The sequence below is a fragment of the Tachypleus tridentatus genome, chromosome 5, assembly GCF_004210375.1.
Source record: "Tachypleus tridentatus isolate NWPU-2018 chromosome 5, ASM421037v1, whole genome shotgun sequence".
In the NCBI taxonomy this organism is placed as follows: Eukaryota; Metazoa; Arthropoda; class Merostomata; order Xiphosura; family Limulidae; genus Tachypleus; species Tachypleus tridentatus.
In genome coordinates, this window is record NC_134829.1 from 44,198,445 (window position 1) to 44,220,923 (window position 22,479).

The following is a 22,479-nucleotide window of genomic DNA, read 5'->3' on the forward strand; positions in this document are numbered from 1 at the left end:
CTAAATGACAGTTAACTAACATAATATAATAAAATGATAAAAAATCAACTGATTTAGATATAGAAAATCCAATGGAAAACTAGCTGTTAAATAATTCTATATAACATTCTACCCACATATCTCAAATAAAAACAGTACTTAGAACTAATTGAAGGTACCTAAATAAAAGTGTCCACATGATACAGTTAAACAGAATGCTTAACAAAGCAAAATGATGGTAAATAAATAAACTATCCATGTTACACAACCAAATACAGTATTCAACAAAACTAAATAAAAGTGCCTAATTAGAAGTACCCATGTAACACAACCAAATACAGAACCTAACAAAGATAAATTATGACACCTAAATAAAGTATACATACTACAGGAAAAAATACAGTATTTAAATAGAAATACCCATATTATAAAACTAAATGCAGTATATAAAAAGCTAAATGACAGTACAATAATAAAGTGCTATATTAGTTAAATATAGTAACTATATAACACAAAAAACACAGAAATGAAACCACTGAACAAAACGAAAACAAAGGACGAACAAAACATTAAAAAAAAAACAGATCTCAAAAAGATCAAAACTGTGGTACTAAGTGAAACAGAAATGTTCAACGTGAAAGGTACCTCATGTGTAAGTGGGCTCTATAACTAGGCCAAATATAGTTGTCTCTGAATTTAAGTATCTAACGAAATAACTTGACATTTTTATAACGCGGTTACAGTTAAAAGTACGAATAGGCCCCTCAGTGGCAAAGCATTATGCTTGCGACCTTACAGCGGTAGAAACTGGGTTTCGATACCCGTGGTGGGCAGAGCACAGATATCCCATTGTGTAGCTTTGTGCTTTACTACTAACAAACAAATAAGGACAGATCATGTTTAGTGGCATCACATCTCGAACCTTGGATCATATGATGTCACCAGACTTCGTCTTACGTTGTACAAATGTACCAAAATTAAATAAATGTAAATCAAAAAATATATCTAGGAATATTTGTTTATTATTTTTTTACATTTCGCGCAAAGCTACACGAGGGCTATTTGAGATAGCCGTCCCTAACTTAGCAGTATAAAACTAAAGTAGAGCCAGCTGGTTATCACCACTCACTTGGGCTACTCTTTTACCAATAAATAGTACGATTGACCGTCAGATAATAGCCTTCCCACGGCTGAAAGGACAAGCATGGTTGGTGTGACGGGGATTTGAACCAGTGACCCTATGGTTGCGGGTTAGACGCCCTAAATACTTGGCCACGGTGGGCCAATCATGACGCGTAAATCCTGCACCGCATTGTTTTGATTTTTGCATCGTCCAATCTAAACTATGCACTAAAATGTCCTTAACCTAATGTACCTTAGTGTAAATCTCAAGAGTCTCTTTCCATCTCAGTTTGTTATCGGTTTTTGATTGTTTTTGAAAGTGAAAGTTTGTAACCATTGACCTACATTCAGCTAAAGACAATTTTTAGGTCCCTGAGGTACGTTCAACTTTTGTACTAAATATCAAGTGAAAACATTTCGAGTCACAGAGTCTAACACACCCATCAATATGTGTGGATTGGTTTGATTTGACTTGTTTGTGTTTTGAATTTCGCGCAAAGCTACACGAGGGCTATCTGCGACAGCCGTCCCTAATTTAGCAGCGCAAGACAAGAGGGAAAGCAGCTAATCATCAACACCCACCGCCAACTCTTGGGCTACTCTTTTACCAACGAACAGGAGATTGGCCGTCACTTTATAACGCCCCCCACGGCTGAAAGGGCGAGCATATTTGGTGTGACGAAGATTCGAACCCGCGACCCTCAGATTACGAGTCGAGTGCCTTAGCCACCTGGCCATGCCGGGGCCTATTGATGAAGAGGGCAATATATATATATAGAAAACGACATTAATAAGTATTTAATAAAATTAAAAATAAAATATCAATAAGAATATCGTTATCCATTAAATCAAAAAATCAAAATCTATAAAAATCTATTGTGAAAGCTAGACTGTAAAGAAGATGAATATTGTAAGTTTAAGATTTTGAGGATTTATTATATTTATAATTAATATAAGATCAAAACATAAAGATACACGATGAGCTATCTGTGCTGTGCCCAACATTTGTATCGCAACCCGGTTTCTGATAACGTACAGCTATGCCACTGGGAGGGAGGGTAGGGGTCAGATTAAATCTGACGAAGTTGTTTTTTAACAATGAAAAGTAACAATTCAAAACTTTAATAAACAAATACTGTTTTTTGTGCATCGAATTTTTTGGTATTTGTATAATAATGCCCATAAGACATCTCGTACATACTTATCCATCTATTAACACAAGATCGTTCTAGTTACACCATATCAACTGTTTTTTGTTTGTTTTTTTAGAACTTTATCAAGTTTATCAGTAAGCTTTATCTATGTTTTAACAGTTAGTAACGTGTCTTTATTTTTTGACAATGCTTATTATTTACAATAGGGTTTTACTTTTCGAATACTGTTAACGGTTTTAAATACATCTTTATTCGTGGGAATATTAATTAAAGTGTTATTAATACGTTCTATATTTAATGCAATATTACGATTTACTAACATGACTTTACCTCTCGGAGTATTAAAATTTCTTAACGCGTCTTATTAAAGTTATAAGCACGTTTTTATGTCTTGGAACGTTAAGTTAATAAACCATCTTGAATATTGGTGTGCTTTGGGTTTGAATTTCGAGCAAAGCTATCTGCGCTGGCTGTCCTTATTTAGCAGTGTAAGACTAGAGGGAAGAAACCCACCGCCAACGCTTGGGCTACTCTTTTACCAACGAATAGTAGGATTGACCGTCATATTACAACGCCCTCACGGCTGAAAAGGCGAGCATATTTGGTGCGACGGGGATTCGAACCCGCGACCCTCAGATTACGAGTCGAGTGCCTTGAATATTTGAATAATGAACGCCATTAAAGTGTTTTCACTTTTTTACAAATATGTTATTCGGATTAATTCACACACTCTTAAGAAGAGACTGGTGCTCTACCTGTGTTGGAAATCAGTAAACAACATTTCAACATATCATTCTGCTATACAAACAAACACACATTATGGACGTGGAAGTACAAATTAAAACAATACACACTGTTGAGCCCGACATGGCCAGAAGGTTGAGGCACTCGACTCGTAACTTGATGGTCGTGGGTTCGAATCACCGTCACACCAAACATGCTCGCCCTTTCAGCCGTGGAGGCGTGATAAAGTTACAGTCAATCACATTATTTGTTGGTAAAAGAGTAGCCCAAGAGTTGGCGGTGGGTGTGGATGACTGTCTTCCCTCCAATTTTACACTGCTAAATTAGGGACGGCTAGCGCGAATAGCCCTCGTGTAGCTTTGCGCGAAATTTAAAAAAACAACAAACCAACAATACACACTGTTTGAAACGAAGTGTTGAAGTACAGGTCAAAGACAAACATAATTTTAAAATAGTAAGTAAATTTGGAACCTGGGGGGTAAGAGATACTTCTATACCAGCTTAGTATAATATATTAACGTGACAAGTCGATAACGGACGTTCACAAAAGAAGAAATACGTTTTTTGACTATAGAGGGCGCTTATTCGAATACGTGAAGAGAGTTTATGTTCGTTCATGAACATATTGTTTTTTTAATTATGTTTCATAAAATGGTTGGACAGAGCACTTCGTTTAGAATATAAGAAAGTATTTTTTAGCAGGCAGTGTTCTTCTTTCCTATTGTACTTTCAACGTTTCGCGATACATTAAGTACACAAAAAACATAAGAGTTGCCAGTCATTTGTTCTTTTCATCCATCCATTTATCAACCCGCGAAAAACGACATGGAGAAACTTATTAAATTTCTTATAAAATTTAAGCAGAAATTCTAACAATGGAGGATCCAGAATGAGGCCTTCTCCATCTTTTTTCTCACGAAAAAAATTACAAATATCCATTTTATGTATTCAGATACTCGCTAATCTTTGGTTTGTATTCATTTGTTTTATTCATTCAGCAGTATGCAACCGTATGTTGAACAGAGAGACGGGAAAGCTAGTGAAGCCAAGATGAACCTCCTCTTTCCCTTACAAACACTCGCGAATCTCTCCGCGGATTCCCACTTGTACTCTGGTACTTTAAATAACATGTAACAAACAAAACACGTGCCCCTTTAATTGTAATTTATAATTGTTGTTAAAGAACTAATAAACGGCACAGATTTGTGCAGGTCCCAGGGTGTCACGGATCACGTTTTCTTATCTATGGTGGACCTAGATACTATTTTAAAATAAGGTTCTTTTAGTAGGTCTAAGTACTCACCCTAAAGTTGTCATGGTAACGATGGTGTACCAGAAAGACGAGGGAATGCTCCTGAAGTTCGTGCCCTTGACGTTTTTCTCGGCATAAAACATGACCGTGGCGAAGATGATGATGGCCATGGCCAATGAGAAGACTAGAAACCCCAGTTCCGAAGCGCAGCTCTGTAAGGTATACCCCAAAATACGAAGCCCCTGCGAATGGCGGGAAAACTTGAAGATCCGGAAGACCCGGAAAACTCGCAGCGTAACGAAAGCTCCGGACAGGTCCTCGTTATCTGTGAGACCGAGACTGATGTAGTAAGGAAGGATCGCCACGACATCGATGATTGACATGACACTTCGCATGAAGTGGCACCTACTGGGTGCCGCATATAAACGCAAAAGGTACTCAGCCGTGAATATTAGCACGCAGGCAGTGTCCAGGCAGAAAAACGCGATCTTGTACGTCTCTCCGCAAGAGAGAGATTCTTCCAGTCCGGGTGTGAACCCACACGGGACCGTCTCCACCACATTGGCCATAACGGAGACCGCGATGAAAAAACCCGTCACGTAATAAAACACCAGAGCCGCCGTGCTGGTGTGGGGATTTTCAAAGGCCCGCCACATCTTCTCTCTGATGGTGTAGTTAGAAGTATCATTTTGTTCTTTATCTTCTGACATTTTATCGTCCATGATCCGTTCTGCGTTCTCCCGTTTCTTGTCTCTGTAGTCCTCGTAACAACAGTCGCCAATAACATCTGGAATGATTCCGAAGAAAGCTAACTCTTCGTCGTAAGCCATGAGGCACTCGTGCTTAGAGAAGTGCAGCTTCCCCGTACGGTAGTAATTGAGGATATGTCTGAATAGGTAAGGATCCCTGTCAAAAAAGTATTCCTTCTTAGACTCGTCGTAAAAGAATTCCCTCTCGTTTGACCCCAGCAACGTATCGGAATATTTCTCCACTGTGTTCCTCCAAGTTTCAAACTTACAACCACTGACGTTAATTATAAATTTTTCGTCCTCTCTGCCTTCTTTTTGTTTAGTAATCGGTGGAGCTGGTAGAGGGTTGTTAGCGATAGGAACCCAGCCTATCGCAGCCGCCCGGGCGAAAGGAAGCCAAGCCGCAACAGAAGCCATGTTTTTCGCCTCTCGAGTTAAGAGACTGACTCTCAGCGCTAAGGTAAAGTTGGTTGGAAGTTATCGCTTCTTTGTTTCTGTATGTATTCACGAAACAAACCCGACGCTAGGCTTAGCTAGCCCGGGATCGAATGGAGGAGCACTCACTCACATCCCTGGAGCGAAGATGTCTTTAATCCAATGCGGGTTTAAGATATTTTGGATTACTTGTTTTATACGATCTCGTGACATTCTCCCTCGTGCTTCGGAAGGACGTTCGATACACCTAATACAAAGCTTGGATAAGAGCGACAGTACGAACTCAAGCCTAATTGCGCCGACAATGTCGACATTGACTCGGAATGCGCACTGACTGCGGCACGCTAGCAACACAACACTCATCCTTGTTGTTGCGTGCGTTGTACGTGGTGACGAACGTGAAAGGTACGCGTGCAAACATCATATCTCACGTGAACACATATACCAACCACATAACATCGATCAGTGTTGTTGGTCAAGTTGAAGAGGAAAACAGTTTTTTTTTTAGTCTGTTTATCTGCATTAGTTACTATGTTCTCCTTTAAAACTCCTAACTTAAACCAGTATTGGTCTTGAAGTTTTTATTTCTTGCTACAGTTGTTAACATTCCAGAGAGGTTGTGTAGTGAGTATTCATTAGTTAAACGTTTCCAGGCCTTCTTCCCTAAATTGTGGAAAATCGTAAACCAAGAGTTACACACAATCCTCATTGTTGCGCAAGTCTGTTTCTTTCCCAGGCAAGGAAAGATAGCCAGTGACCGCAAGCTTCAGCCGAGTCCCGGCGGTCACCATAGTGACAGTGACGTCAACAACGGTCGACCATAACTGACGAATCACAACACTGAACACTTGAACACCTTCGTTCATCTTTTATTCCAGAGTATTACCTTTTTTCTCGTCAACTTCGCAGCATTTGGATAGCAATGTTTGGTCTCATGCGGTAGAAAATTAAAACCTGTAGCTAAGTTTTAGAAATGATCGAACGTAATTTGGAAAAAAATAATAATTATTATTATTTTGTTTTAAAAGAAAACATGGATACCTATCTGATAATAGGTTATTGTAATGACACTAATGTCAGCTTTCCTCCGGTGAGTTTTCTCATATGAGGTAAAACAGTGTGTTGTATCAGGTAGGACAATATGTTAACAGTCCGTTCACTGAAACGTTCAGCGTACAGAGTCAGAAAACGTTCTACAAAGCAGCCTCTGGTGTGAGTTTCAATTTTATAAAATTAGTGTAATGACGTAAAGAAGATACGTGTTAGCCTGTATGTGTTAGGCAGAACCAGAACAACCGATATGTCATGGACAGCAGTTCACAGAACAAGAATAACTGATATGCCAACGCACACCAGTTCACACAACTGATATACAAAGCACTCTAGTTCATAGGACAAGAACAACTAATATGCCACGCACACCAGTTCACAAAACTGATACACCACGCACACCAGTTCACAGAACAACTGATATACCATGCACACCAGTTCACAGGACAACAACAACTGATATGCCACGCACACCAGTTCACACAACTGATATACCACGCACACCAGTTCACAGGACAAGAACAACTGATATGCCACGCACACCAGTTCACAGGACAAGAACAACTGATATGCCACGCACACCAGCTCACAGAACAACTGACATACATTGTCCTGACTTATATGGCTGAATATTACTATACATATATATATATTTTAAGAATAGGAACACATAAAAATTTAAACTCTTGTACTTACCTTCCACGACAGGATTTTAATGTCATGGCGCAATAATGACGTAAAAGCAAAGTTGTAATCAAAATAATTTACTTTTTACCGCAATAAAATTATTAAAAGTATCCGTAAAAGTTTTTACTTCCATTCATTTTTTTTTCGCCCAGTAATTAGAGTAATTTATAAATTTACTTAGAAGAAATAATGCTCTAAATTTTCTTTTTTTTTTTGTAAGCTGAAGACGAGAATAATTGCATTTAAAGTTATCGAGTTGTATTTAGTCCTTGAAAACAATAAAAAGGTGTCTTTATCGTAGTTGGTTAACTTGAAAGCCAAAGAGCAGCTTCGTATATTCGTAACGTAAAAGCTGAATCGTTTTCTAGAACGTGTGTAACCTGATTAAGTCTGCTAACTGACGGCCTTTCATTCACTGCTCTAAAGACGAGCTACAAAACGGTTTCGTAATAGAACATTAGTGTGAGCTTGGTACAGGTATTCTAACTATATTCGAAAGATTCGAAACGTCTTTTTTGTTTGTCCAAAATGATGCACATTACTCCTACTTACAGTTTCTTATTTCACCTAATTTTAAGTCGCTAATTACCTTTACTACTGATTCACAAGCTTCATAAAATGTTCATTTCATTTAGTCGTGTTACGTTAGAGCAAAGCTACATTTGGCTGTCGTGTCCACCGTGAAGAATCAAACTTCAGATTTTATCGTTGTAAGTCCGTAAACTTCCCGTTGTTCCACTGGGGGACATTCGAAATTTTTTGACTGCAAAAATTATCCTCTTTTGGGAAACTTCCGTACATTTAGAGTACTAATGAAATGATAGAAAGTGGTAATTAATGTGTGTTATGAAACTAAAAACTAATGTGGTCTGTGAAACTAGTAAGTAATGTGTATTACGGAACTGATAACTAATGTGGTCTGTGAAACTAGTAAGTAATGTGTATTGAAACTGATAACTAAGGCATTTTATGAAACTAGTAACTAATGCATATTATGAACTTCATAATTAGAGTTTTATGAAACTGGTAGTTAATATGACATGCAAGTAAAATAATTATTTTCATATATAAAATACCCAAAATAGATTATGATCGTACAATTTCATTGAAATAATTCTGTTAATATATAAACCTTTTACCTCCTAAAAATCCAGTTAAGTACACAGTGCGAGAAAACATTTGTCACGTGAAACTTAGATAATACAAATACAGTGGAGCCCCTCACTAACGACCCCCTTACTAACGACTTCCCCTGTCATACGACCAGAAAATTTTTGACGGTACCCTGTTTGCATTAAATTGACCCCTCGTGGACGACTTCCCCTCAAACGCGACTAACGACCTACCAAATTGAACAATTTTGATTATTTTACCTCTCACTAACGACTAAGTGACATTATTATGTGGCATATTCTGTGAAGTTACATAGCGGTCTGCCTTATCATTTATGGCATATTACAAATGAGTTTAATTATTCCGTAGTTAAACAGTATTACGTAATCTACTTCAACAATAAATCTATTTTCAGTGCGTCGAATCGAAAAGAAAATTAAATTTCATTGGTAAATTAATCTTATTCTCAATGCGCTCAGTGCGCTTATTCTATAGTACATAATGAATTAGGAACACTAAATCGGATTATTTAACAGACAGGATTAGTGTGCATAATATGAAGATTCCTCATAACACAGACTCATGTTTCACCAGAATGTCGAAGAGAAAGTTGCTTAACTTAGAAGAGAGAGTTTCCGTCATTAAACGACACGACAGTGTGTGTGTGTGTGTTCTCTTAAAGCAAAGCCACAAAGGGCTATCTGCTCAGCCCACCGAGGGGAATCGAAACCCTGATTTTAGCGTTATAAATCCGGAGACATACCGCTGTACTAGCGGGGGGCAAACGACACGACAATGGGGAAACTGCAATAAAAATCGCCACGGATCTTGGAGTTGGTAAAACCCAAATTCAGACAATCATTAAAGAGAAACGTCGCTTGGCTTCGAGTTAAGACTTCCACAATTCAAAAGTGTTTCTTGAAATGCGGCTTTAACTTCTGTTTAGGCGAAGTGTCAAACGAAAGTGAAGACAATGTTTCAGAAAACCAATCTGACCCCGACTTCAGGCCTATCTTGAATGGTGTAACTCTTGGCGAATATGTCAACTTCGACAACGAAACTCCAGTTTGTGATGATTCAGTTTCTGACAATATTATCGCGTGTCCTGAAGAAATCGAGAGTGATGATGGTGAAAAATGTGACGACACAACTGTAGAGTCTTTCGAGCCAATTGACTGTGCCACTGCAATGTCATATGCAGAAACTCTTTTACAGTTTGGTCTCAAACACGGCAAAATGGACATTGTAGATTGCATGGTAGCAGTGAGCAAAGACATTGAAACTGTACAATTTTCGAAGAAAAAACAAACAAAAATTAGTGATTTCTTTAAGAAAATGTAGTTTCTTATCGTATTTTAAGTCTGTATTTGATCATTTTTGTGCGTGTGTATCATTTCTTCCACACTGATTTCTTTATAAAAATGTATTTTATCATCGCATTTTAAGTCTGCATGAGCATTAGTGATTTAAGAAAATGTCTTTTATGATCGTATTTTAAGTCTGCATGAACATTAGTGATTTCTTTAGTTTACGATCGTATATCCAGTCAGTATTTGAACACTTTTGCGTGTAACATTTTACAGTGATTTTTTTTAAGAAATGTATTTTAGGATCGTATTTTAAACCTGCATTTGAACATTTTTGTGTACAGAATGGTGAATAGACTTGTGTTTAAACATTTGATAGCCTCATAAAATCAAGGTAAAGTAGTGAGAACTAGTGAAAATATATTTTGCATTACATATTACCGCATTTTTTTATTTCGTTTTTAAATACTCCATACCCTTAAAATGAACAGAGACCGATTGCCTATTATAAAAACGTACATAATTTAAATCTTGGTAATGAATTGGGTATCCACCCCTCACTAACGACTCCCCCTCATTAACGACCTTTTTGTCGAGGCATTTTTGAAGTCGTTAGTGAGGGGCTCCACTGTAGTTCGTGAAGAAAAAAATTATCATATTTGTGAATAATTAAATAATTTTCAATAATCAATAACTTCTAACAATAAAATGAATAGCCATAAATGTAATTTTTATTTAAGTATAATATTGTGTTAACAGTTCTTTGTGAGGCTCGGCATGGCCATGTGAGTTAAGGCTTTCGACTTGAAATTTGAGGGTCGCGGGTTCGAATCCCCGTCACACCAAACATGATCGCTCTATCAGCCGTGGTAGCGTTATAATGTGACGGTCAATCTCACTATTCGTTGGTAAAAGAGTAGCCCATGAGTTGGCGGTGGATGGTGATGACTAGCTGCCGTAACACGTTACAACAGTAAAACACCGTTCATCTTGCAAGATTGAGTTTCTTTATACATTTAGGCCGAGTACGTTATAGTAAAACGATCTTCGAAATAGTTCTCACTTAAAAAAGACGCCATTGCAATAATGTCAGGTCAAAAGCACACCACTCTACGCTACATGCTTTCTACATTCCATGTTATGTACGAGGACTGCTGTTTTCCACCGTTTCAACAGTCTGATCACACAAAAATGCATACGTTGTTTCATCCAAAATTCCCCATGTGTTTGTGCTTTGCAATGAATTTAAGGGAGATGAGAATGGAAACTTTATTTTGGTGAATTCACACCATTTTGGTCTCATTTTAAACGGTTATCCTTTATGTTTGTGTTGCGTAGCGTTACGTGTAATATATAGAGAGTATTTGCCTCTGAATTTTGTTTATTTGTTTGTTGAGTTTCGCGCAAAGCTACACGAGAGTTATCTGCGCTATCCGTCCCTAATTTAGCAGCTGAGGAGTAGAGTGAAGGCAGCTAGTCATTAGCATCCACCGTCAAATCTTTGACTGCTCTTTTGTTAACGAATAGAGGGATTGACCATCGCATAATAGTGCTCTCACGGTAGATGGGGTGAGCATGTTAGGTTGAACGTGGATTCGAGCCCACGACATTCAGATTGCGAGTCAAGTACCCTAACAACTTGGCCATGCTGAGCCCCGAACTTTGTATTCCTTGATTTTCACCTGTAACAAAATGGGGGCTATGACTTGCTCCTGATCTCTTTATGGATGGTCCTGGTGTCCCATATTGATCCCTCTTTCTTTGTTTGGCAATTCTATTAAATAAAATGACCTTCTTGGACGTCCTAAGTCCCTGATCTGAGCGCAGTTTTATGATTAGAATGTATTAATAATTTTTGTCGAATAGGGCTATCACTCGCCCTTCCAAAAAACGACCAGTTTTTGTAGTCATCATACCATCAAATTGTAGTCATCAAATAAAATCAAAGATGTATTTCTTATGCATTCAATTGCATCACCACTTTTGTTGACTTGCATATTGAAAATAATTTTAGTATAACGCTCTCAGCCACTTGTAGTAGGCCGAACCTAATTCTAATATTGTGTCCAGGAAAACATTAAACACTGTCTGTATGGAGAAAGTAAAACCACATTAAACACGACAGCCACAATAAACAACTTTATACCTTTAACATTGCGAACTTCTCTACATAAAAATTAGAGCTACGTTTTGTGATTAATTTTCCACTTAGTTCTACACGAATTGCACGTCTTAAAATTTCAAATATAGACTTAACTACTCTTTTAGCTTGACCAAAACAATAAAAGATGGTTATTCTAACCATTATCAAAAGAGTAAAATTTAAAGGCTCCTAACTGTGGATGATTTTAATGAAGTAGCTCATAACGTTATAAAAATAGTGTAACGTGAGCCGTTTGATAAGTACCAAGTTTTAACCGGCAGCTAACAATATACCATTGTTGGAGTGCAATTAATGATGAAGGTAAAATGGTTGAGGTTGTTGTCTATGTTTGACATCTTCATTAAGTGGGGAATTGTGGCTTGTTTGGCTTTTTTTTTGTTTTTTTGAATTTCGCGCAAAGCTACTCGAGGGCTATCTGCTCTATCCGTCCCTAATTTTGTAGTGTAAGACTAGAGGAAAGGCAGCTAGTCATCACCGCCAACTCTTGAGCTACTCTTTAACCAACGAATAGTGGGATTGATCGTCACATTATAACGCCCTCATGGCTGAAAGGGCGAGCATGTTTGGTGCGACCGAGATTCGAACCTGCGACCCTCAGATTGCGAATCGAACGCCTTAACTCACCTGGCCATGCCGGACGAATTGTGGCTTGATTAAAAGATATTCATTTCAAACACAATTTTTGATACCAACCAGAAAATCAACTTGAAACGACATAGAATAAGTTATTGTTTGTAATTAAGCACAAATGACTATCTGTCCACCAGCGGTATCGAAACTCGCTTTGTCGCTGTGGGGCACATAGGATAAAAAGTAGAATTAAGAATACTACAGAAATCTAAGGGGTAAAATCACTATTTTTTATTGCCTTTACAGTAACAAAGACAAAACGGGTGTTTAAAAATAAGATAATGCTTCATAATGCCTCTACCATCGGTAAATTTTGCAAAACACTTTGAGTAACTTGTTTTATCCGTGTAATTGAATACCCATATCTCTATCTTGTTTCTTACAAAAAAAAAAAGGAATCGAATATTAAAATCTATTAGTATGAAAACTCACTACTGGATTTTAGTAAAGTGTTTAATTACTTGTCAAATAAAACAAGACGGTTTTATGAGTTCTCCAATGAAACAAGCAGAGGATAAGAGAAAAAATGATCTGAAATGGTTTTCATTCCACCCATAGTTACCCCAGGTGTGAAGTATATCATGAAACTTGAAACCCATAGTTACTCCACGTGTGAAGTATATCATAAAACTTGAAACCCATAGTTACCCCAGGTATGAAGTATATCATGAAACTTGAAACCCATAGTTATCCCAGATATGAAGTATATCATGAAACTTGAAACCCATAGTTACCCCAGGTGTGAAGTATATCATGAAACTTGAAACCCATAGTTACCCCAGGTGTGAAGTATATCATGAAACTTGAAACCCATAGTTACCCCAGGTGTGAATTATATCATGAAACTTGAAACCCATAGTTACCCCAGGTGTGAAGTATATCATGAAACTTGAAACCCATAGTTACCCCAGGTGTGAAGTATATCATGAAATTTGAAACCCATAGTTATCCCAGGTGTGAATTATATCATGAAACTTCAAACCCATAGTTACCCCAGGTGTGAATTATATCATGAAACTTGAAACCCATAGTTACCCCAGGTGTGAATTATATCATGAAACTTGAAACCCATAGTTACCTCAGGTGTGAAGTATATCATAAAATTTGAAACCCATAGTTAGCCCAGGTGTGAATTATATCATGAAACTTGAAACCCATAGTTACCCCAGGTGTGAAGTATATCATGAAAGTTGAAACCCATAGTTATCCCATGTATGAAGTATATCATGAAACTTGAAACCCATAGTTACCCTAGGTGTGAATTATATCATGAAACTTGAAACCCATAGTTATCCCAGGTATGAAGTATATCATGAAACTTGAAACCCATAGTTACCCCAGGTGTGAAGTATATCATGAAACTTGAAACCCATTGTTACCCCAGGTGTGAATTATATCATGAAACTTGAAACCCATAGTTACCCCAGGTGTGAATTATATCATGAAACTTGAAACCCATAGTTACCTCAGGTGTGAAGTATATCATAAAATTTGAAACCCATAGTTAGCCCAGGTGTGAATTATATCATGAAACTTGAAACCCATAGTTACCCCGGGTGTGAATTATATCATGAAACTTGAAACCCATAGTTACCCCGGGTGTGAATTATATCATGAAACTTGAAACCCATAGTTACCCCAGGTGTGAATTATATCATGAAACTTGAAAAAAACTTTCTGACAGTGTGAAAAGAACTTTCAGCTAAGAACATTTGCTTTTCTGAGGATTTTAGAATGACGTTCTTTGTTCATTAGTTTCTGTTTAATTTAGAACGCAAACTTACCTTAAACCATGTAAAGTTCAGCTTTGTTACACCGGTGAAGGTACATATTACCCTCGAGAGCACAAACGTACCTTAAACCATCTAAAGTTTAACTTTGTTACACCGGTGAGGGTATATATTACTCTCGAGAGCACAAACGTACCTTAAACCATCTAAAGTTTAACTTTGTTACACCGGTGAGGGTACATATTACCCTCGAGAGCACAAACTTACCTTAAACCATGTAAAGTTTAGCTTTGTTACACCGGTGAAGGTATATATCACCCTCGAGAGCACAAACTTACCTTAAACCATGTAAAGTTTAACTTTGTTACACCGGTGAAGGTATATATCACCCTAGAGAGCACAAACTTACCTTAAACCATGTAAAGTTTAACTTTGTTACACCGGTGAAGGTATATATCACCCTAGAGAGCACAAACTTACCTTAAACCATGTAAAGTTTAGCTTTGTTACACCGGTGAAGGTATATATTACCCTCGAGAGCACAAACTTACCTTAAACCATGTAAAGTTTAGCTTTCTTACACCGGTGAAGGTATATATCACCCTAGAGAGCACAAACTTACCTTTAAACCATGTAAAGTTTAGCTTTGTTACACCGGTGAGGGTATATATCACCCTAGAGAGCACAAACTTACCTTAAACCATGTAAAGTTTAGCTTTGTTACACCGGTGAGGGTATATATCACCCTAGAGAGCACAAACTTACCTTAAACCATGTAAAGTTTAGCTTTGTTACACCGGTGAGGGTATATATCACCCTAGAGAGCACAAACTTACCTTAAACCATGTAAAGTTTAGCTTTGTTACACCGGTGAGGGTACATATTACCCTCGAGAGCTCAAACTTACTTTGAACCATGTGATTTTTTTCTATTTGTTTTTAATATTAGAAACACGTTGGAAACTGTGTATCGCCTTGGATATAACCTGGAATAAAGCTAAAATGCATATTTCTCCTCATGAATGCTATATTACAGTCATTTCTTTGTGTGTGTGCCGTCGTTTAAAATATATATAACAGTTAGAAAGTTACTGTTGTGACGTACAAATCTTAAGTCACGGCCTTTCTTATATTATCAGAACATAGTGTATTGATCACGAGAATAACAGAAAACTAAAGACGCTTATTGGAAACTATGCATTAGTTTTAAATAAATTAATATTATAATTTTCTTTGCTCAAGATCTAGTTTAATCATACGACTTGTTTGTCTTAGTACGAGTTAAAAAATTATTTACAATGTGCCAGTACTTCAGATCAGGGGTGAAACCCGCTGGTACCCACAGGTACTGAGTATTTTATAAAACGATACCACTACCGGATCTTATTTGAGCTGCTTTTGGGATGCGCATGCGTTCAATTGTCCCGTCATAAAACAATTATTTATATATTTGTTATTTTTAATGTTTACAATGTGTGTTTGTTTTTCCCATAAGCACGTTCACTTTACCCTCTTGTTTTGTGTTTCTGTAAATTTCAACCCTGATTGAGATGTTACTTAAACATGAACTTTATCAAAAATACAACATTTTCCAACAACTGATATTTAGATAATAAAAATAACAGAAAAGAATGAGTCTAGTTTTCCTAAAACACGCCATCTGAACATCTCTCACAGGTTAACCTGCTTCTTCAAGAATTATATTGTATTTAGTCATTGAAATTCGTTACAATAGGAGTTACCATCAGTAACCTTTATTCAAACAACAAATGTTGTACTATATACGAAGTTTTCATTGAGAAATAATAATAAAATCGAAACAATAATATTCACTTATTTATTTGTTCGATTCCCATCGGCTTTGATATAAGAAAAACACACACACATTTATTACTTTGTATATACTTCAAGAAAGGAAAGGTGTTCTTACATTAGTTGTCCCAGCTATAAGTCTCTACGGATATACAACGCTAAAATCAGGGTTCGATTCCCCTCGGTGAACTCACCAGATAGCTCAATGTGGCTTTGATACAAGAAAAACACACACATTTATTGATTACATCGTATGTACTTCAAGAAAGGAAAGGTGTTCTTACATTAGTTGTCCCAGCAATAATTCTACGGACTTACAACGCTAAAATCAGGGTTCGATTCCCCTTGGTGAACTCACCAGATAGCTCAATGTGGCTTTGATACAAGAAAAACACATACACACACACTAATTTATTACGTTGTATACTTCAAGAAAGAAAGTGTTCTTACATTAGTTGTCCCAGCGATATGTCTACGGACTTACAACGCTAAAATCAGGGGTTCGATTCCCCTCGGTGAACTCAGCAAATAGCTCAATATGGCTTTGATATAAGAAAAACACACACATTTATTGATTACATCGTATGTACTTCAAGAAAGGAAAGGTGTTCTTACATTAGTTGTCCTAGCGATAAGTCTACGGATTTACAACGATTCTCCTTGGTGGACGTAGCAGATAGCCCGATGTGGTTTTTGCTATACGGAAATACACACATAAACACATGCATTAGTTGTAGTACTCAAACCACATAGACTAAACCAGGTATTCAAATCGTTGCGTTATAAACAACAATAACAGGAGCATTTGAATTTTTTCAGGCAGACTTAGAATAAGTTAATATAAGAGACATTTTTTATTCTTCTCTGTTAGTTATATTTTTGTGCACCAATTTAATCCTCAGCGTGGGGCGCACGTTTACCCTATTTGATTTTATCATTTTATGAGGATCTCTACCGCCCTACCCTCAAATTGAACTTATTTTAGAGAGGATTAGAATAAATTAATCTGTGAGACCTTGGGTGTGATCAAATACATATGTCGAAAGAACTTGATTTCACGAGTCCAAAATTGTAATTAGATCTCACATTGGTCAAGAAATAAGGGATCTATGAACTTAAAGTTTATAACTGAAAACAACTGAGAACTATGCTATGAACCGCTATGCCACGGTTATAAAACCAACAGAATTGATTAACAGATAAAAAATAACACAAAGTATAATAATAAGTTATTTTCATGAATTTTAACCTAATCTGTTTACACTTTTAATGAAAACTTTAGAACCTGAAAATAATGTCGTAATATAAACAGTGTGGGTTTTTCAGAGCAATGCCACATTGGGTTCGTTTGTTCGTTTATTTAAATTAAGCACAAAGCTACACAAGGGATAGCTGTGCTCTGTTCACCACCGGTTTCTATATGTACTACCATACTTATGTTGAACATTTAAAAACGACAATTTGTCATTCTGTATACTTGCAACAACAGACTTTATACTAGAATATGTACGACTTAAAAACTGGGTATACACATTAACTGGATGTACATTGTCAACCATTAGAAAAGTGCCATCAGTATAACACCAGTAATACACAGGCTTAAAACGTCCAGAACAAGACTGTTACCAAACGTTTTCATGGTTTGTTTTCATAACAAAGCCTCACTGAGTAATCTATTGCGCCCGCCGAGGGAAATTGAACCCCAAATTATGACTTTGCTAAATCATATATAGACATACATACATATATATTTACATATAACATATATATGTTAAAGTTTGTTTTTTTCACACCAGAGGCAAAACTGGAAATAGAATTGTGACGTAGAAGTCTAATTCAATCTTTGATTGGCCTTACCCTCTGTTGCAGACTCCAGTTTCTCTTATTCAAGGGTCATTATCACAGCTTGGGTAAGAAAATCAAAAAATGCAGTTTGGCCTCTTATAATGGTGACGCAGATACAATAATTATGAGGTTTGATTGTTTCTTAAATTAGGTTACTCTATGGTTAATTAAAAAGGACTCAAAACCCCATAAATATTACACAGATTTTATCAGTAAACATAAAATACAACTGTTTTGTCGCAAATCATAAACGTGTTTTATAAACACGTTTAACTATATTCTGCGTCTCAACAAACTCGGGGCTACAACGTAGATCAATAGTTTCGTCTAGAGACATATTTCTAAACAATGGCTCGATATCATACCATCATTAAACTTTGTTTGTTTTAAGCTACAAAACTTCGAATGTATCCTTAACAGACAGATCATTATTTGATTTCTGTAGTGTATATTGGTGTATCGGAGAAATAGTGTATATTGGTGTATCGGAGACATTTTAATAAACATCTTATAACACCAAATGTTTATTTTTATTTAACTGAGCATTCGGTGTTTCGCTTTACAGATTTTCATGAGCGTTCCACAGATTTGTATTTTCATTTACAGTTTGTTTTTAATGGTTGAATAAACTGTACAGCGAAACATTGACCGTCTAATTCGAGTATAATCATTCTGTAAGTATTATTGCTAGAGCTTGTGTATCTACGGTAACACTGTTAACGGTAAGCCTCAATCCTGTTTGTGAACGTCCTTACACTGTTAACAGTAAGTCTAAATCCTGTTTGTGGACTTCTTTACACTGTTAACAGTAAACCTAAATCCTGTTTGTGAACTTCCTTACACTATTAACAGTAAGTCTAAATCCTGTTTGTGAACTTCCTTACACTGTTAACAGTAAGCCTAAATCCTGTTTGTGAACTTCCTTACACTGTTAACAGTAAGCCTAAATCCTGTTTGTGAACCTCCTTACACTGTTAACAGTAAGTCTAAATCCTGTTTGTGGACTTCTTTACACTGTTAACAGTAAACCTAAATCCTGTTTGTGAACTTCCTTACACTGTTAACAGTAAGTCTAAATCTTGTTTGTGAACTTCCTTACACTGTTAACAGTAAGTCTAAATCCTGTTTGTGAACTTCCTTACACTGTTAACAGTAAGCCTAAATCCTGTTTGTGAACTTCCTTACACTGTTAACAGTAAGCCTAAATCCTGTTTGTAAACCTCCTTACACTGTTAACAGTAAGTCTAAATCCTGTTTGTGAACTTCCTTACACTGTTAACAGTAAGTCTAAATCCTGTTTGTGAACTTCCTTACACTGTTAACAGTAAGTCTAAATCCTGTTTGTGAACTTCCTTACACTGTTAACAGTAAGTCTAAATCCTGTTTGTGAACTTCCTTACACTGTTAACAGTAAGTCTAAATCCTGTTTGTGAACTTCCTTACACTGTTAACAGTAAGTCTAAATCCTGTTTGTGAACTTCCTTTTATCCCATTGTTCTGATTTTTTTGGTAAACTTCTTTTGTTTCCACTCTGTTTTTTTTTTAAACTTGGATCGGTATTTTATAAGTCTGGACTCTCTAACTGACATTGGATCACTTTCAACTCCCTACAAGTAGCGTAACGGTATTTCTGCGGAGTTTTAGAAACCGAGGTTCGATACTTATAGTGTATGGTTTGTGCTTAATAACAAACAACAACATTATTTATTTTTTATAAACCTGTAGGTATTATACAGAACAGCTTACAATTTGTTGGCGTAATACCTTTTATTAAAAACCACAATTCTATATTACCTATAACCGGTTTTTAATAATGTATTGTTCTGATATGTTTGCACATTTAATAACTATTTTATTACAATATTCTTGATGGAAACGAAGTAGAAACCCTACAACCCTTTCTTCTCCAAGGTTGTCCATGAAGAACAAAGGTCCACCATTCGAAAGCGCTTTGTTTATAAGGTTTCTATTTCATTTCCTTCAAGACTTATTGGAACCTATGTATTTTTCTAAGGTCATGATTGTTTCAGTATTCACAATTTTCCTTGTGAATGGGATTAAATGAGAACCTAGCGCCATCTGGGATTGATTAGCACATCCTCTCATCTCGAAAATACTTTTCACTTGTAACTTAAAAAATTATGAATTTGTAATTTATTAGAAAAAGAACGTTCCTTTAGAATCACATGTGTGGTAGTGGATCAGGAAGTCATTGTAATGTAATTTCAATTTCGGAAATTAGATTTAGATATTCCGAATAGTTATACTCACTTTACTTTTCATTTAAAGTGTTTTTTATTGTTTTGGATTCCTGACCCTTTAGAAAAACTGAGGTGCTGAAATACAAGCATTAACGTGGGTATTCATAACACATATTATAATGTTCCGGTGAATCCCACTATTCGTTGGTAAACGAGCAGCCCAAGAGTTGACGATGGGTGGTGATGACTAGCTGCTATCCCTGTAGTCGTTCACTGCTATATTAGCGACGGCTAGCGCAGATGTTGTTGTGTAGCTTTGCTCAAAACTAAAAACAAACAAACAATTGATAATATTGCTGGTATTTCTAAGGCAAACCGACAGATGGCACTATGCTACAATACAATTTGGACAACATTCTAACGTGAATGCCTGGAAATTAGAAGCTATTTTGTTTTATAATATGAATAGGTGTGAAAGAACAAAGCTAAAGTACAAGAAAAGTATTGACAAATAGCTGTTATGGTTGTTATAAGAAAGATCATAATTAATTATACTTGTCATAAGACATTATTTAGTATTGGATTTATTATATGTTTAATATTATATTTTGTACTCAGACTTTTTGCATTTCTCCAAAAATTAAAAAGGAAGACTTTATAATGGTATTTTAACCATACCATACCTGTTGTGTCTAATAAGAAACATACTGTGGTTCAATAAAGAATACAGTATTAATACTAATAAGAAACAAACTGTGGTTCAATAAAGAATACAGTATTAATACTAATAAGAAACATACTGTGGTTCAATAAAGAATACAGTATTAATACTAATAAGAAACATACTGTGGTTCAATAAAGAATACAGTATTAATACTAATAAGAAACATACTGTGGTTTAATAAAGAATACAGTATTAATACTAATAAGAAACATACTGTGGTTCAATAAAGAATACAGTATTAATACTAATAAGAAACATACTGTGGTTCAATAAAGAATACAGTATTAATACTAATAAGAAACATACTGTGGTTCAATAAAGAATACAGTATTAATACTAATAAGAAACATACTGTGGTTCAATAAAGAATACAGTATTAATACTAATAAGAAACATACTGTGGTTCAATAAAGAATACAGTATTAATACTAATAAGAAACATACTGTGGTTCAATAAAGAATACAGTATTAATACTAATAAGAAACATACTGTGGTTCAATAAAGAATACAGTATTAATACTAATAAGAAACATACTGTGGTTCAATAAAGAATACAGTATTAATACTAATAAAAAACATACTGTGGTTCAATAAAGAATACAGTATTAATACTAATAAGAAACATACTGTGGTTCAATAAAGAATACAGTATTAATACTAATAAGAAACATACTGTGGTTCAATAAAGAATACAGTATTAATACTAATAAGAAACATACTGTGGTTCAATAAAGAATACAGTATTAATACTAATAAGAAACATACTGTGGTTCAATAAAGAATACAGTATTAATACTAATAAGAAACATACTGTGGTTCAATAAAGAATACAGTATTAATACTAATAAGAAACATACTGTGGTTCAATAAAGAATACAGTATTAATACTAATAAGAAACATACTGTGGTTCAATAAAGAATACAGTATTAATACTAATAAGAAACATACTGTGGTTCAATAAAGAATACAGCATTAATACTAATAAGAAACATACTGTGGTTCAATAAAGAATACAGTATTAATACTAATAAGAAACATACTGTGGTTCAATAAAGAATACAGTATTAATACTAATAAGAAACATACTGTGGTTCAATAAAGAATACAGTATTAATACTAATAAGAAACATACTGTGGTTCAATAAAGAATACAGCATTGATACTAATAAGAAACATACTGTGGTTCAATAAAGAATTAATACTAATACTAATAAGAAACATACTGTGGTTCAATAAAGAATTAATACTAATACTAATAAGAAACATACTGTGGTTCAATAAAGAATTAATACTAATACTAATAAGAAACATACTGTGATTCAATAAAGAATACAGTATTAATACTAATAAGGAACATACTGTGGAATACAGTATTAATACTAATAAGAAACATACTGTGGTTCAATAAAGAATACAGTATTAATACTAATAAGAAACATATTGTGATTCAATAAAGAATACAGTATTAATACTAATAAGAAACATACTGTGGTTCAATAAAGAATACAGTATTAATACTAATAAGGAACATACTGTGGTTCAATAAAGAATACAGTATTAATACTAATAAGGAACATACTGTGGTTCAATAAAGAATACAGTATTAATACTAATAAGGAACATACTGTGGTTCAATGAAGAATACAGTATTAATACTAATAAGAAACATACTGTGGTTCAATAAAGAATTAATACTAATACTAACGTCTGATGGCAATATACATTGAAACATTCTTTGAGTTTACAAACTATAGTGTTTATAGCAATAATATATAAGATT

At 35.4% G+C, this 22,479-nt stretch overlaps 1 protein-coding gene across 2 annotated transcripts in view; it reads right to left on the minus strand.

The window, feature by feature from the left end:
• LOC143251046 (potassium voltage-gated channel protein Shal-like) overlaps positions 1-6,155 on the minus strand; it is a 456,480-nt gene extending 450,325 nt beyond the window's left edge. Inside the window, exon 1 of one of the 2 annotated variants that reach the window (XM_076502370.1) lies at positions 4,303-6,155. In XM_076502370.1, the coding sequence (XP_076358485.1) occupies positions 4,303-5,417 (1,115 nt within the window). In that variant the 5' untranslated portion in view covers positions 5,418-6,155. The remainder of the gene's footprint in view (positions 1-4,302) is intronic. The other variant, XM_076502369.1, reaches the window with a different exon arrangement.
• Between the last annotated feature and the right edge of the window lie 16,324 nt (positions 6,156-22,479).